The 15,269-nt window shown below is 35.9% G+C and overlaps 1 protein-coding gene across 2 annotated transcripts in view; it reads left to right on the forward strand.

Moving 5' to 3' along the window:
* The window catches only part of OLFM3 (olfactomedin 3), a 51,810-nt gene extending 42,800 nt beyond the window's left edge, over window positions 1-9,010 (forward strand). For both annotated transcript variants that reach the window (XM_019919179.2, XM_004324162.3), the window contains 2 exons: window positions 7,131-7,237; window positions 8,333-9,010. In XM_019919179.2, coding sequence (XP_019774738.1) covers window positions 7,131-7,237; window positions 8,333-9,010 — 785 coding nt within the window. The remainder of the gene's footprint in view (window positions 1-7,130; window positions 7,238-8,332) is intronic.
* The last annotated feature ends 6,259 nt before the right edge of the window (window positions 9,011-15,269 follow it).

Below are 15,269 nucleotides of genomic sequence, written 5' to 3' on the forward strand. Positions count from 1 at the left end.
CGGTACGGGGAGCTCTCACTGCTGTGGCCTCTCCTGTTGCGGAGCACAGGCCCCGGACGCAGGCTCTGCGGCCCTGGCTCACGGGCCCAGCCGCTCCGCGGCATGTGGGATCTTCCTGGACCGGGGCACGAACCCGCGTCCCCTGCATCGGCAGGCAGACTCTCAACCACTGCGCCACCAGGGAAGCCCTGTGTAAACACTTTTAAGTTTCATTAGGTCCCATTTGTTTATTTTTGTTTTTATTGCCATTACTCTAGGAGGTGGATCCAAAAAGATCTTGCTGTGATTTATGTCAAAGAGTGTTTTTCCTATGTTTTCCTCTAAGAGCTTTATAGTGTCTGGTCTTACATTTAGGTCTCTAATCCATTTTGAGTTTATTTTTGAGTATGGTGTTAAGGAGTGTTCTAACTTCATTCTTTTGCATGTAGCTGTCCAGTTTTCCCAGCATCATTTATTGAAGAGACTGTCTTTTCTCCATTGTATATCCTTGCCTCCTTTGTCATAGATTAGTTGATCATAGGTGTGTGGGTTTATCGCTGGGCTTTCTATCTTGTTCCATTGATCTATATTTCTGATTTTGTGCCAGTACCATATTGTCTTGGTTACTGTAGCTTTGTAGTATAGTCTGAAGTTAGGGAGTCTGATTCCTCCAGCTCCGCTTTTCCCCCTCAACACTGCTTTGACTATTCGGTGTCTTTTGTGTCTCCATACAAATTTTAAGATTTTTCTTCTAGTTTTGTAAAAAAAAATGCCATTGGTAATTTGATAGGAATTGCACTGAATCTGTAGATTGCTTTGGGTAGTATAGTCATTTTCACAATATTGATTCTTCCAATCCAAGAACATGGTATATCTCTCCATTTGTTGGTATCATCATTAATTTCTTTCATCAGTGTCTTATAGTTTTCTGCATACAGGTCTTTTGTCTCCATAGGTAGGTTTATTCCTAGGTATTTTATTCTCTTTGTTGCAATGGTAAATGGGAGTGTTTCCGTAGTCTCTCTTTCAGATTTTTCATCATTAGTATACAGGAAAGCAAGAGATTTCAGTGCATTAATTTTGTACCCTGCAACTTTACCAAATTAACTGAGTAGCTCTAGCAGTTTTGTGGTGGCATCTTTAGGATTCTCTATGCATAGTATCATGTGATCTGCAAAGAGTGACAGTTTTACTTCTTCTTTTCCAATTTGTATTCCTTTTATTTCTTTTTCTTCTCTGATTGCCATGGCTAGGACTTCCAAATCTATGTTGAATAATAAGGTGAGAGTGGACATCCTTGTCTTGTTCCTGATCTTAGTGGAAATGCTTTCAGTTTTTCACCAATGAGAATGATGTTTGCTGTGGGTTTGTCATACATGCCCTTTATTATGTTGAGGGAGGTTCTCTCTATGCCCAATTTCTGGAGAGCTTTTATCATAAATAGGTGTTGAATTTTGTAAAAAGCGTCTTCTGCACCTACTGACATGAGCATATGGTTTCTCTTCTTCAATTTGTTAATATGGTGTATCACATTGATTGATTTGCATACACTGAAGACTCCTTGCATCCCTGGGATACATCCCACTTTATCATGGTGTAGCTATAAACTTCCCTCTTAGAACTGCTTTTGCTGCCTCCCATAGGTTTTGGATCATCGTGTTTTCATTGTCATTTGTCTCTAGGCATTTTCTGATTTCCTCTTTGATTTCTTCAGTGATGTCTTGGTTATTTAGTAATGTGTTTTTTAGCCTCCATGTGTTTGTGCTTTTTACGTGTTTTTCCCTGTAATTCATTTCTAATCTCATAGCGTTGTGGTCAGAAAAGATGCTTCGTATGATTTCAATTTTCTTATATTTACTGAGGCTTGATTTGTGACCCAAGATATGATCTATCCTAGAGAATGTTCTGTGCGCAGTTGAGAAGAAAGTGTAATCTGCTGTTTTTGGATGGAGTGTCGTACAAATATCAATTAAATCTATCTGGTCTATTGTGTCATTTAAAGCTTCTGTTTCTTCATTAATTTTCTCTTTGGAGGATCTGTCCGTTGGTGTAAGTGAGGTGTTAAAAGTCCCCCACTATTATTGTGTTACTGGCAATTTCCTCTTTTATAGCTGTTAGCAGTTGCCTTATGTATTGAGGTGCTCCTATGTTGGGTGCATACATATTTATAATTGCTATATCTTCTTCTTGGATTGATCCCTTGATCATTATGTAGTGTCCTTCCTTGTCTCTTGTAACATTCTTTATTTTAAAGTCTATTTTATCTGATATGAGTATTGCTACTCCAGCTTTCTTTTGATTTCCATTAGCATGGATTATCCTTTTTCCATGCCCTCACTTTCAGTCTGTATGTGTCCCTAGGTCTGAAGTGGGTCTCTTGTAGACAGCATATAGATGGGTCTTGTTTTTGTATCCATTCAGCAAGCCTGTGTCTTTTGGTTGGAGCATTTAATCCATTCATGCTTAAGGTAATTATCGATATGTATGTTCCTATGACCATTTTCTTAGTTTTGGGTTTGTTTTTGTAGATCCTTTTCTTCTCTTGTGTTTCCCACTTAGAGAAGTTCCTTTAGCATTTGTTGTAGAGCTGGTTTTTTGGTGTTGAATTCTCTTAGCTTTTGCTTGTCTGTAAAGCTTTTGATTTCTCCATTGAATCTGAATGAGTTCCTTGCTGGGTAGAGTAATCTTAATTGTAGGTTCTTCCCTTTCATCACTTTAAGTATATCATGCCACTCCCTTCTGGCTTGTAGAGTTTCTGCTGAGAAATCAGTTGTTAACCTTATGGGAGTTTCCTTGTATGTTATTTGTCATTTTACCCTTGCTGCTTTCAATAAATTTTTTTTTGTTTAATTTTTGCCAATTTGATTACTATGTGTCTTGGCATGTTTCTCCTTAGGTTTATCCTGTATGGGACTCTCTGTGTTTCCTGGACTTGGGTGGATATTTCCTTTCCCATGTTAGGGAAGTTTTCGAGTATAATCTCTTCAAATATTTTCTCTGGTCCTTTCTCTCTCTCTTCTCCTTCTGGTACCCTTATACTGCGAATGTTGTTGTGTTTAATTTTGTCCCAGATGTCTCTTAGGCTGTCTTCATTTCTTTTCCTTCTTTTTTTTCTATTCTGTTCTGCAGCAGTGAATTCCACCATTCTATCTGCCAGGTCACTTATCCGTTCTTCTGCCTCAGTTATTCTGCTACTGATTCCTTCTAGTGTAATTTTCATTTCAGTTATTGTATTGTTCATCTCTGTTTTTTTGTACTTTAATTCCTCTAAGTCTTTGTGAAACATTTCTTGCATCTTCTTGATCTTTGCCTCCATTCTTTTTCCAAGGTCCTGGATCATCTTCACTATCATTATCCTGAATTGTTTTTCTGGATGGTTGCCTATCTCCATTGCATTTAGTTGTTTTTCTTAGATTTTATCTTGTTCCTTCATCTGGTACATAGCCCTCTGCCTTTTCACCTTGTCTATCTTTCCGTGAATGTGGTTTTTGTTCCACAGGCTACAGGACTGTAGTTCTTCTTGCTTCTGCTGTCTGCCCTCTGGTGGATAAGGCTATCTAAGAGGCTTGTGCAAGTTTCCTGATGGGAGGGACTGGTGGTGGGTAGAGCTGGCTGTTGCTCTGGTGGACAGAGCCCAGTAAAACTTTAATCCACTTGACTGCTGATGGGTGGGATTGGGTCCCCTCCCTGTTCGTTGTTTGGCCTGAGGCAACCCAACACTGGAGCCTACCAAGGCTCTTTGGTGGGGCTAATGGCAGACTCTGGGAGGGCTCATACCAAGGAGTACTTCCCAGAACTTCTGCTGCCAGTGTCCTTGTCCTCACTGTGTGCCAGAGCCACCCCCCACTTTTTCAGGAGACCCTCCAACACTAGCAGGTAGGTCTGGTTCAGTGTCCCCTGGGGTCACTGCTCCTTCCCCTGGGTCCCGATGTGCACATTACTTTGTGTGTGCCCTCCTTGAGTCTCTGTTTTCCCCAGTCCTGTTGTTCTGCAATCAAATCCCGCTGCCTTCTAATTCTGATTCTCTAGGAATTCCTCCTCCCATTGTGGGACCCCCAGGTTGGGAATCCTGACGTGGGGCTCACAACCTTCACTCTAGTGGGTGGACTTCTGTGGTATAAGTGTTCTCCAGTTTGTGAGTCACCCACCCAGCAGTTATGGGATTTGATTTTATTGTGAATATGCCCCTCCTACAGTCTCATTGTGGCTTCTCCTTTGTCTTTGGATGTGGGGTATCTTTTCTGTGAGTTCCAGTGTCCCGTCGATGACTGTTCAGCAGTTAGTTATGATTCTGGTGTTCTCGCAAGAGGGAGTGAAGTCACATCCTTCTACTCCACCATCTTCGAAGACGATTTTAATAAAAATGATCTAGGACAACTTTAAGCAGCCTAGTATATCAGGAACCCTTGCAACTGCTACAGGCTTCTTTCCTCCACACTGTTTCCAGACAAGGCTGTGTGCCCTCTAAGGAGCTGCTTCCATATATAGTCCTCAACTATATTATGTTAAAAGACAAAGGTTCCTCCCATTAGGTTAAAAAATCCAACTATAAAATCCACCTATGCTCCAATTATAGAAAACATATCTCCCAAGGCTCCAGGAAAGATTCATAATATATATGGTAAATCCTTTTATCAGTTTTCCTACCACGTGTGTGTCACGGCGAGGTGTCCCTTACTTCTCTTCAAGGCAGAGCAGCTCCATCCTCAGCTCTTATCTCCTATGCTTAGACACTAGTGCATTTTATTTCATCCTACACCTTTAATTACCACTCTCCATCACTTTCTGCCTTCCAGAAATTTGTTAAAAATTTCTTCTCTGGGCTTCCCTTGTGGTGCAATGGGGTTTCCCTGGTGGTGCAGTGGTTAAGAATCAACCTGCCAATGCAGGGGACACAGATTCGAGCCCTGGTCCAGGAAGATCCCACATGTCGCAGAGCAACTAAGCCCGTGCGCCGCAACTACTGAGCCTGCACTCTAGAGCCTGCGTGCCACAACTACTGAGCCTGAGTGCTACAACTACTGAAGCCCGCACGCCTAGAGCCCATGCTCCGCAACGAGGAGCCACCACAATGAGAAGCCTGCATGCCACAACAAAAATAGCCCCCGCTCACTGCAACTAAAGAAAGCCTGCACACAGCAACGAGGACCCAATGCAGCCAAAAATAAATAAATAAATAAATAAATTTATTAAAAACGAAAAGTTTATTCTCCACTCATGGCTCTGTACCATTCTCTTTGCTTTGGGTTTTTTCCCCCATGTTTTACTCTTTTACTATCATTTTAATGAGATTTTGCAAAATAAAGGAGATAAAAGCACCATCATCTTAGCCAGTTACATTTCATATTTTATCTATTTTTGCTATTTGTATTCTGTTCAACAAAAGTATTTATTTTTCATGCATAAGGAAGAAGTCACATATTTTATTTGTGGTGTTTTTTAGGGGGAGCAATGTCTTTCTATTTATTTCCATATACTTATAGTTTAAATTTTCATGCACTTACCATTGTGAATTTAGAAATATTTATGTAGGTCATCATTAAAGATCATATTACTTTCACTTATTTAGTGCATTCAGAGAATATACGCAACTTATATTCTTTCAGGATACATTTACTTTTTTCTAGTTCAAACTGATACTATTTTATTCACATAGTGTTCATGTGTTTATACCAAGTTGAGCTAATATATTCTAAATAGGTTTAACTGAAGATCTTGCTATTCAATATAGATAATGCCACAAAGACTTCTGATTTGCTCAGTTTAACAGGTCTTAGGAAGTTATAAAGTAATTCCTTTATATAAAATATATAAAGATGTTATCACATCTAGTTTCTTCAAAAAAGAAGAAAAAAATATATTCGGTTTAGGTTTCATGAAAAGCTGGAGATTACTAAATGTGTAGTTATCACTGAAGCAATAGCACAAAATATAATGTTATCGTTCATCATCTTTCTAACTGCATGGCTTAGTATTCTGCCCGTTACAAATTATTCTTATGAGGAACACACATAGAGAAAAATGAGGCAAGATAAGCCCTAAGTTACAATTAGTTTTGTCCTTTATTTGCTTTGGGGATCTGTTCTTTCCCTTCCAAACATACAGGAACTGACAGGCACTAAGTAGAAATTTATCAGTCCTAAGGATAGGCAGAGGAGGATCTAAGAAACATGGGCCATATGGAACAATTTTTTTAAAGTAAAAAAAGAACACAAAGAAAAGAGGAGTATAAATGGATAGGAAAATTTCTTTGTTTAGACCAAAAGTCAACATTTACAGGCAGTCATATTGCCTTTCACAATGTGTACGATAAATCACTTTTAAATTATTCTGTTGTAAAAATCTCACAAAATGCCTGGGTTTCTTTTTGGTTTAGACTTTGGCATTTATAAAGTCCAAGCTTTTCCTAAGATTTTATTCATAGATAGAGTGATAAAAATATAATTTTTCAAGAAAGTCACTAGTTTTTTATCATGTATTACATTAATTGATACTCTACATCTTTCACTGCATGGGACTACAGGGTATGAGGGCTTGAGTTTTGTGGGGGGTTTTCCCTGTATCTTTAGGGCTGCCCTATCAGGCTTGCACAAGGCATTTACCTTTCAAAACTCTACATCTTTTAGGTAGATTGTGATTACATTTTTTTTATTATATTCTATAAATATAATTTTCACAGGAGCTGCTCATTTACCAATACAAACTGAAAATCGACTTAACAAGAGTTCTTTCTGGCTTGCATAAGTAGTCCAAAGTCTCAAAGCATGAGCAGAGAGGGTCAGGTGAGGGGAAGCTGATGATCAGGTAAACAGCATCATGGAAAATTTAATTTTGCTGACTTCTTTACTTAGAAGCAGCAGCTGGACTGGTATAATGATAATGACGTTCCTCATTTATCTCTTTCCAGATTGTATAAATAATTTCCCATTTTAAAATTCCACACTTTAGATTTAGAGCACTGAAAAAGCAACTACTCATGTTTCAAATTATAGTTAAATGCATAGCATCCCACATGAATGATCATTTATTCAGAATGTGGTATTAATTCTATTTGCTTTGTTTTAGGATTCCTTTCTTTGCTCTTGGTATAAGTATGTGTGTTGGAATTATTGCCATGTTCACCCAACATGTTCATGTTACTCTAATTTCAGCATGTGGCAAACTGATGAAAATCACAGGCCCAGTTACAGTCAAGACATCTGGAACCCGATTTGGCGCTTGGATGACAGATCCCTTAGCATCTGAAAAAAATAACAGAGTATGTTGCTTCCTCAAATGCCTTTGCTTAGAATTATGTTTTATTTAAGCTTTATGCCTACTAGACTATCCATTATTTTTCAGGGATATTAGTTTCAACTTGAAAAGTGTTACACTGTTTGCAAATATTTTCAGTTTGATGATATTAACATATCTACAGATACATGGCAAACTTATTTTAGTAAAATGTTCTATCCTATAATTCATCAGTATAGTGAGTCTAATTTTTTATTGGTTATTACTGTTTTATTCTTGAAAAGGGCTAGTTACAAGTATACAAATTTTTCTGTACATTCCTTCTAGAATTTGCTCCTTAGTGTGAAAAAAAAACTAAGTAAGTAAAAAAGCTCAAGAGCTACCCAATTCACTAAACAAGCTAAAATATACCTAGAATCTAGGGGTAATTTTAAAGAAAACAGCATAGAGGGTATTTGGCAATGCCTCTATTATGAAAATCAATATACTAGAGACTTATCATAGCTCCATCTATGTTCTATTACAGAACTCAGTACACATTAGGATTTTCAAGGGTTACATCCAAGCAAGTTTAGTAGCTAAGTTAGTAAAATTATTTCATTAAAAGGTGGTTGTACCTATAAGCTGATCCAATGAACAAGCATTACTAGAAGGTTGTTATCCATAAAGGAAAAATAAGTTGAATGCTCAAAATTAAGCCATATATTTTTCAGAGCAAGGGATGGAATAAATAAATTTTCTGAACGTGATATTTTTTGCAGTTATTACTAATCAAATTGATCAGGTAAATGAAAAAAGTGATGTGATTTGCATTGATATATGTTTGATTCACTCAGTGATATGCACTGAATGGTAAAAAATTTTTAAAACAACAAAAAAAGAAAGGACAAAAAGCAAATCAACTTCAAGGCAGTACATTTAGTTGTTTCCTTTCCACACAGACCATGTCACTATCTTTGCCAAAGCCTGCAGTACTATCAAACTGCAACAGGTAAGTGGTAAGAGAATCTTCCAGAGCCTGAGAATGACGATATTAATATGTGCTGATTCTCACTGTCTTTATTTTGGAATTCTCAAAAAAGTACAGAATTTAATTACTTCATTTTTTCCTTCTTCCCAGGTTTGGTACATGGACAGTTATACTAACAATAAAATTGTCCGTGAGTACAAATCAATTGCAGACTTTGTCAGCGGGGCCGAATCAAGGACATACAACCTCCCGTTCAAATGGGCAGGAACTAACCATGTTGTCTACAATGGCTCACTCTATTTTAACAAGTATCAGAGTAACATCATCATCAAATACAGCTTTGATATGGGGAGAGTGCTTGCCCAAAGAAGCCTGGAGTATGCTGGTTTTCACAACGTTTACCCTTACACATGGGGTGGGTTCTCTGACATCGACCTAATGGCTGATGAAATCGGGCTGTGGGCTGTGTATGCAACTAACCAGAATGCAGGCAATATTGTCATCAGCCAACTTAACAAAGATACCTTGGAGGTAATGAAGAGCTGGAGCACTGGCTATCCCAAGAGAAGTGCGGGGGAATCCTTCATGATCTGTGGGACACTGTATGTCACCAACTCCCACTTAACTGGAGCCAAGGTGTATTATTCCTATTCCACCAAAACCTCCACATATGAGTACACGGACATTCCCTTTCATAACCAATACTTTCACATATCCATGCTTGACTACAATGCAAGAGATAGAGCTCTTTATGCCTGGAACAATGGTCACCAGGTCCTATTCAATGTCACCCTTTTCCACATCATTAAGACTGAGGATGACACATAAGCAAATGCAATTTGTGTTCATTGATCTAACAGTGTCATCTGTGATAAACTCTATAGGACCCCTTCTGGTTTTTCTTTATAATAACTTTCATCATTTCTCCAAAGCATTTTTTGTTATAAAGTTGGTGTTTCAAAAAACATCTGAGCCTGTATAAACTAACCTGTTGGAAACACATCTTAACTCCTAAATTTACAAGGCCTATCATGTCCTTGTCATGAAAAGCACTAAAATGAGCTTAAGTGGCTAAAGTCATAGTTTTACAAAAGATTAATCATCTGCCTTATGTTAGAGTCAGAGATTAATGGTGGCTTAAATGCATGAAATGTCTTTTTTTTTTTAACTCTGTCATTTTTTTACTGTCTTTTGCTCCACATCAGAAAATATTTTGGTAGGAATTAGGAAAAAAAAAAAAAGCACTTCCCCCCCCATTTATTTCTAAAAACGATTTAAGGATCTTATTTATATGAGAAAATATTATTAATCATTTTGCTGTTATACAGTTCTCTGATGCGGTGCTGTACAGTCATTTTTAAATCTCTTGCTAACATTTTATTGGCAATAGGTATTTCTACCATTGTAACCACCATTGTGCAACTGTATCTCTTCACTTCTGTGAAAGTAAGTAATATTTTTTATAAAATACACTGAACTTTAATCTCAGTAATCATTATGGGTCACTATTCAAGAGTGGTCAAAAAGGAAGTATCTTCTCAGCTTACCCCTTTACATAAGCATTATAAACTAAAAAGAAAATCAAACCAGATTCCTTACAATAGAGTCTTTATTTTACCCCAAGTTTACTGACATGGAATCCTAAGATTGATGCAGTAAGGATGAGTTATTCTGATCACTCCACTGAAAGCAACCCATATAGTTGCTTGCAAAGATGCAGTTGAGTCACAACTGACTTGAGTTGACTCTACTCATTTATTACACATTCAAATTCTGTTCTTTAATAATTAATATATTAATGTTTTAACTTAAATTTTACACACAACTGGCAATAATGTAATTTCTTGTGTCAGGACTCTAAAAGTACAGGAAGCACATGTGAAAACTCTTAAAAATAAAATTTCTGTAATGTCATCTAGACTTATAAATTCTGGAGAGCTACTGGCAAGACTGTGCAAAAGAAAATTGTGGGAAAACTTGGGAGTTGTCTGTGTGGTTTATTGTATAAATAACCAATTTAGAAAACAAGATGGGACAGCAACCCCCTGTTACCCTGATTCATTGTGTGCAGAAATACCGTAACCAAAAAATAAAGCTTTAATAATATTTTATGTTAATAACACCAAAAACATATAATCAATATATATAAAACATATCACTGAGTTTGGAGGTACTTTCCACATACTTACCTAAGGCAGTTTTATGGAAACTAGTGTGGGCTGGTTTTACAATTTAAAAAGCATATTCTATAATAAATAATATATAACTTAAACTGTTGTGAATGTTTAGTTTCACACATACGCAATATCATCATTTCCTTTGTAAAGTAAGGATACAATAAATCAGATAAGGCATTGTATAAAGAAATAATACTTAAGAGTAATTCATTTCAAATGTCACAAGTAAAACAACATTCTCAAATATCTCACTGTCAAAACTGTAGTATGAAAAACTCAATCTCAAAATTGTTAAAATTTAACAAAGATTTCTTTTTTTGCCTACAAAAAGTTGTTAGCATGATTTAATGACCACTCTGGGTTCTTCTGCAATGCTGTCTTCTCTTTTAAACATTTATATATGTTCTCCTCTGTTTCTGAAAGTTAGAAAACTTATGGGACTCACTTGTCATTGTACACACACCACAAAAATAATCAGTCAATACTTTGTACATCAAGAGTTTGTATGAAGAAAGAAAGTTTCAGAAATGAATGAGTTTTTAGTATATGGCCTCTAGCAGATATCTGGGTCTTCATTACTTTTTAAAAAAATAATGTAACATGATATCACGTAAATTCAAAACCTCAATGATCACAGCTTTTTTGTGAGATGTACGGCTTGTAAAGCACTTTATTGTTTTCTATGTAAGGGTTCATCACCACATCCAGGTTACAGTGTATGTGCTGCTAGAGCAGGCACAGATTTTATTATTGTCACTAGAAGTGGGGTTGACATGGGTTTAAAAATGTAATTTGCATTAAACACTTAGTTTAAAAGCATTTTTCTTAATAAATTATTATCAGTTTGTGCCTGAAATAAATAAGAACTTACTCTAATCACTGCTTTTTTTAAAATCTCCAACAAATAAAATAAATTTTATGAGGGAAGTAATGACTATTTTAAAATCATACACATAATCCAATCCATAAAGAAATCCAAGCTCAGAAAGTTTTAATTCTAAGTGAACTGTGTAACTGGAATTTTCTGAATTAACCATATCATTAACAAACTTCCATGTCATTTAAATAATAATATGGGGCTTCCCTGGTGGCGCAGTGGTTGAGAGTCTGCCTGCCCATGCAGGGGACACGGGTTCGTGCCCCAGTCCGGGAGGATCCCTCATGCCGCAGAGCGGCTGGGCCCGTGAGCCATGGCCGCTGAGCCTGCGCGTCCGGAGCCTGTGCTCCACAACAGGAGAGGCCACAACAGTGAGAGGCCCGTGTACTGCAAAAAAATAATAATACTAATAATAATATGATCATGGTCTGATTATGTTTGTGTGACATTTGTATTTGTGGCACTTGAATCATAATATTTATTACTTGCACCTCACTTACATCTATGAGTTCACAAAATGACAGTGTTAGTGCATTACCAATATGTAGAGATTAAAAAAGAAAATAATGACAAGTGCCTATATGCCACATGCCATATAGTGATAAGGTTGTGGTAAGATTTACCATGAACTCAGAATCTCTGGTTCCTATCATCATACTCATAGAGTCATTTCATCGTTATAATCTATAGTATTCTCTGATGACATCTTTTCTTCATAAAATTGATTCTTAGTCCTAACAAGAAAACGGCGTTTACATTTGAAAATTACTACCAAAATTAAAATTACAAATTTTTCAAACAGAATTATTTTAGAAGTATAAATATAAAATTGTACTTATGTTCATCAACAAATGAAACCAGTTATTTTTCTACTAAGGTAAATTATATGTATAATTATACATATTATATATATATATATATATATATATATATATATATATATATATATATATACACACACACATATAATAATCCCTTAGCTTTATTCTCCTTAAAAAGATTTTTTTAAAACCCTATCTGAGCACTCAGGATTACCAAATTGTTTCCTTCTACAAATGCTAAATTTGAATGCAACTGATAGCAAAATTCAAAGTATACCTTCGAGTTAGAGCAAATATGAAAAATTATTGACATTACAGAGTTTCTAAAAGCCAAGCCTTCTAGAAATATGGATATTTTTGAAAAAGAATAAAAAATGGCATCTTGCTGACTTGACAAGGTAGGTATGATTATATCCTTTACTAAACGTACAATTTGAGTTCCTATGACAATATAAAAGAATGTGAATTTATAGACAAAACATACTTTGCCTCTCCATCATCACATGATTAGTGGACCATGAGAAAAGCTACTAAAAGTGGTCTACCTAGCACAATAGGCAGGGAGCATTAATTAAAATTTAGATGCTATAGGCTGAAACAAAGCCTTAATCTCTGACTGCTCATAGCTAGAAACAGTCATTTCTAGAAAGGCTCAGAGACACTAAATATCATTCAGTTCAGTAGGCTGTATCCATACTGAAATCAAGATCATGGAATCATTTCTGTTTCTAAAATTAAGTAAGCTCAGCGTAAATCTCTTAGCTGATAGTTTGTCATAATCAGTTACTCTTCATAAAAGGTCTTGAGCTTAATAAAATGTGTTCTTTTGAATTGTTGAACTCGAACTAGAAAAAACACTGTGAAAACATTAGCTGATGGAAGAAAAACCAACTTCACCAAACTCTTTTAGTTATTTTTCTATCAAATAATGAATTCAATTGATGGCAATCTCTTGAATAAAGAAAAGCGTTTACTCTACTATTTAACCGGTCAGAAAGAAATCCTCCCCGAACTGACTTTACTAGGCTGATTTTTCTGAATCATACCTTAATATTATGTGATATAGTTTATCCCTCTTCATCAGGGTTAGAGCAACTTTAATCATGTTTGGAGTCTGCCTTGTCTCCAAAGCGTCAAACTAATTGGCAGAAGATGTATCCTCTTTGAAGCTCAGTTCATTGATTGCCAAGTAAGTTTTACAAGTATAAATTAACATTAAACATGACTTGAAAATAATATGAAAAAGGACATAAAGTTGTACCTTGTCAAGAGTACAGAGTACTTTTCATAACTATAACCATCTTAAAACATTATTCATAGTTAGAGATATGAAGCAAAATGGTGAATACGAAAGAGATCTCAGGAATAGAGCTGCAAGAAATCTGCTGGTAAACCATACACACATATGCAGTTCAGTACAAAGTTACATCCCTACCAAAGCTATAGTCTTCCCAGAAGAGACTGCACACATTTTAAAAAAAATAATTAAAATATTGCCATAAAATATAATTCTTACCACAGTTCAGACTTGGAAATATTGCATATCATTCAGACACTATCAGAAAGTAAATACTATATGACAAAAGTCTTGAAAATGGAGCAAAAATTGAGCTGATGAAAAGAAGCATTAGCCATTTTAAAGGTCTTCATGGGCATACATTCTAGTAAGAACAAGCAGCAACAAAAATATTAATGAAAAGTAAGTTTTGATTGTACTAACTGCTATAAAGGGAATAATCCTATCTCATAAAGAGTGACTGGGTGTTTACTAGGGGCAGGGTGGGATAGGAGATCTTTAGGTGGGATAGTCAAGGTAAATTCAGTCAAGGAATGAAATGTCACCATCTGATCCACACAAAAAATTTTACTTCTTCCTTTCCATTCCTAGAAATCCATGGATCAAATATTTCTTAATATTTCTCTTTTCAGAAGTTTGTTTTGTTTTGTTTTGTTCATTTTTTGTTTTTTTAACTTGGGAGTTCAAGGATACACTTCTGATGATGACTGAACTCCCTGAAAATATATGCTAAATTTAGTGTGTGCTTGTACATTCTTTTATGTAGGGGACTTACAGCTTTCATCACATTCTCAAAGAAAGCCATGACCCAAAAGATCACCACTATGTCAATGAAATTTTAATCCCAAATTTATTAAGCATCTTTATGACAAGCACTGAATGTCTGTCATCTGTCTTGCAATACTCAAGAATTTAGCTTGTTTCAGAGAGGAAAGAAATTAACATCCTAGTATTACCTGTAATTTTTTTCTTCATTAGAACACCAAGATTAAGTTGTTCCCTATTAAAAACAAAACAAAACAAAACCTCTAAAGGGACTTTTTTTATATTTGGACCAAATCCAATTTTTTTTTGTGATCCAGCTTTAAAGCACACTCTTGCCACATTTAGTGGCTACGAGTCTGTATTATGAGGCCTGTCCTACATCTATTGGAATCTGGAGAACATTCTCTTACAGTTCTAACACAGCCTTTTAGCAGCACCATTAGAATCTGACTGGAATTGAGGAGATGTAGTGTGCTCCATCAAATTTAACTGCAAACTCCTCTTCTGAAATTAGCTACCGCAGCAACGCATAAACAGCAAAAGAAAAGACTGTAGCACTTGCCCTGGTTTAGAAGCTACTGTGGTTGATATGCACGTAATCAACAGCTACAGAAAATAAAAATAATTTTTATTTAAAAAAATAACTCATCATGTTTATACAGATAAAATCATGCTGAGTAGATAACTGAGTCTGCTTCCATCAGTGATATTTTGTTTTATTTCTTTTTGTTCCCCTAAGTACTTAAGAAGACATTCATTAACTTCCACTCTGATATGAACCAAAAATAATAAAAATAAATATGTGCAATGTCTTTAGTAAACTCCATTAGAAACTATTCTTGGAAGATGTAGTACACATTGAAAAAGAAGTTGAACATGTCTTCGTATAGGTAATGAGTTCTTATACTCAAATAACATTCTTGTCCTTCAGGTAAAGTCTGGCCCAGAAAAGTGGTTAAAATATATAACTAATTTATTATTAGCTTTTTTTTTTTTTGCCATTCTTCCTTAGAAAATGTACACTAAACAAATATAAAGAACCCTTTCCATTTCATTGTTTTCCATTTTTCAAGGCTATTTCATTGCTATTCTTTCATGTAAGGCCTTACAACATCCTTATGGAATAGGGAGGGCAAAACATATCAATCTG

This window comes from Tursiops truncatus, chromosome 1 (assembly GCF_011762595.2).
Source record: "Tursiops truncatus isolate mTurTru1 chromosome 1, mTurTru1.mat.Y, whole genome shotgun sequence".
Taxonomy (NCBI): domain Eukaryota; kingdom Metazoa; phylum Chordata; class Mammalia; order Artiodactyla; family Delphinidae; genus Tursiops; species Tursiops truncatus.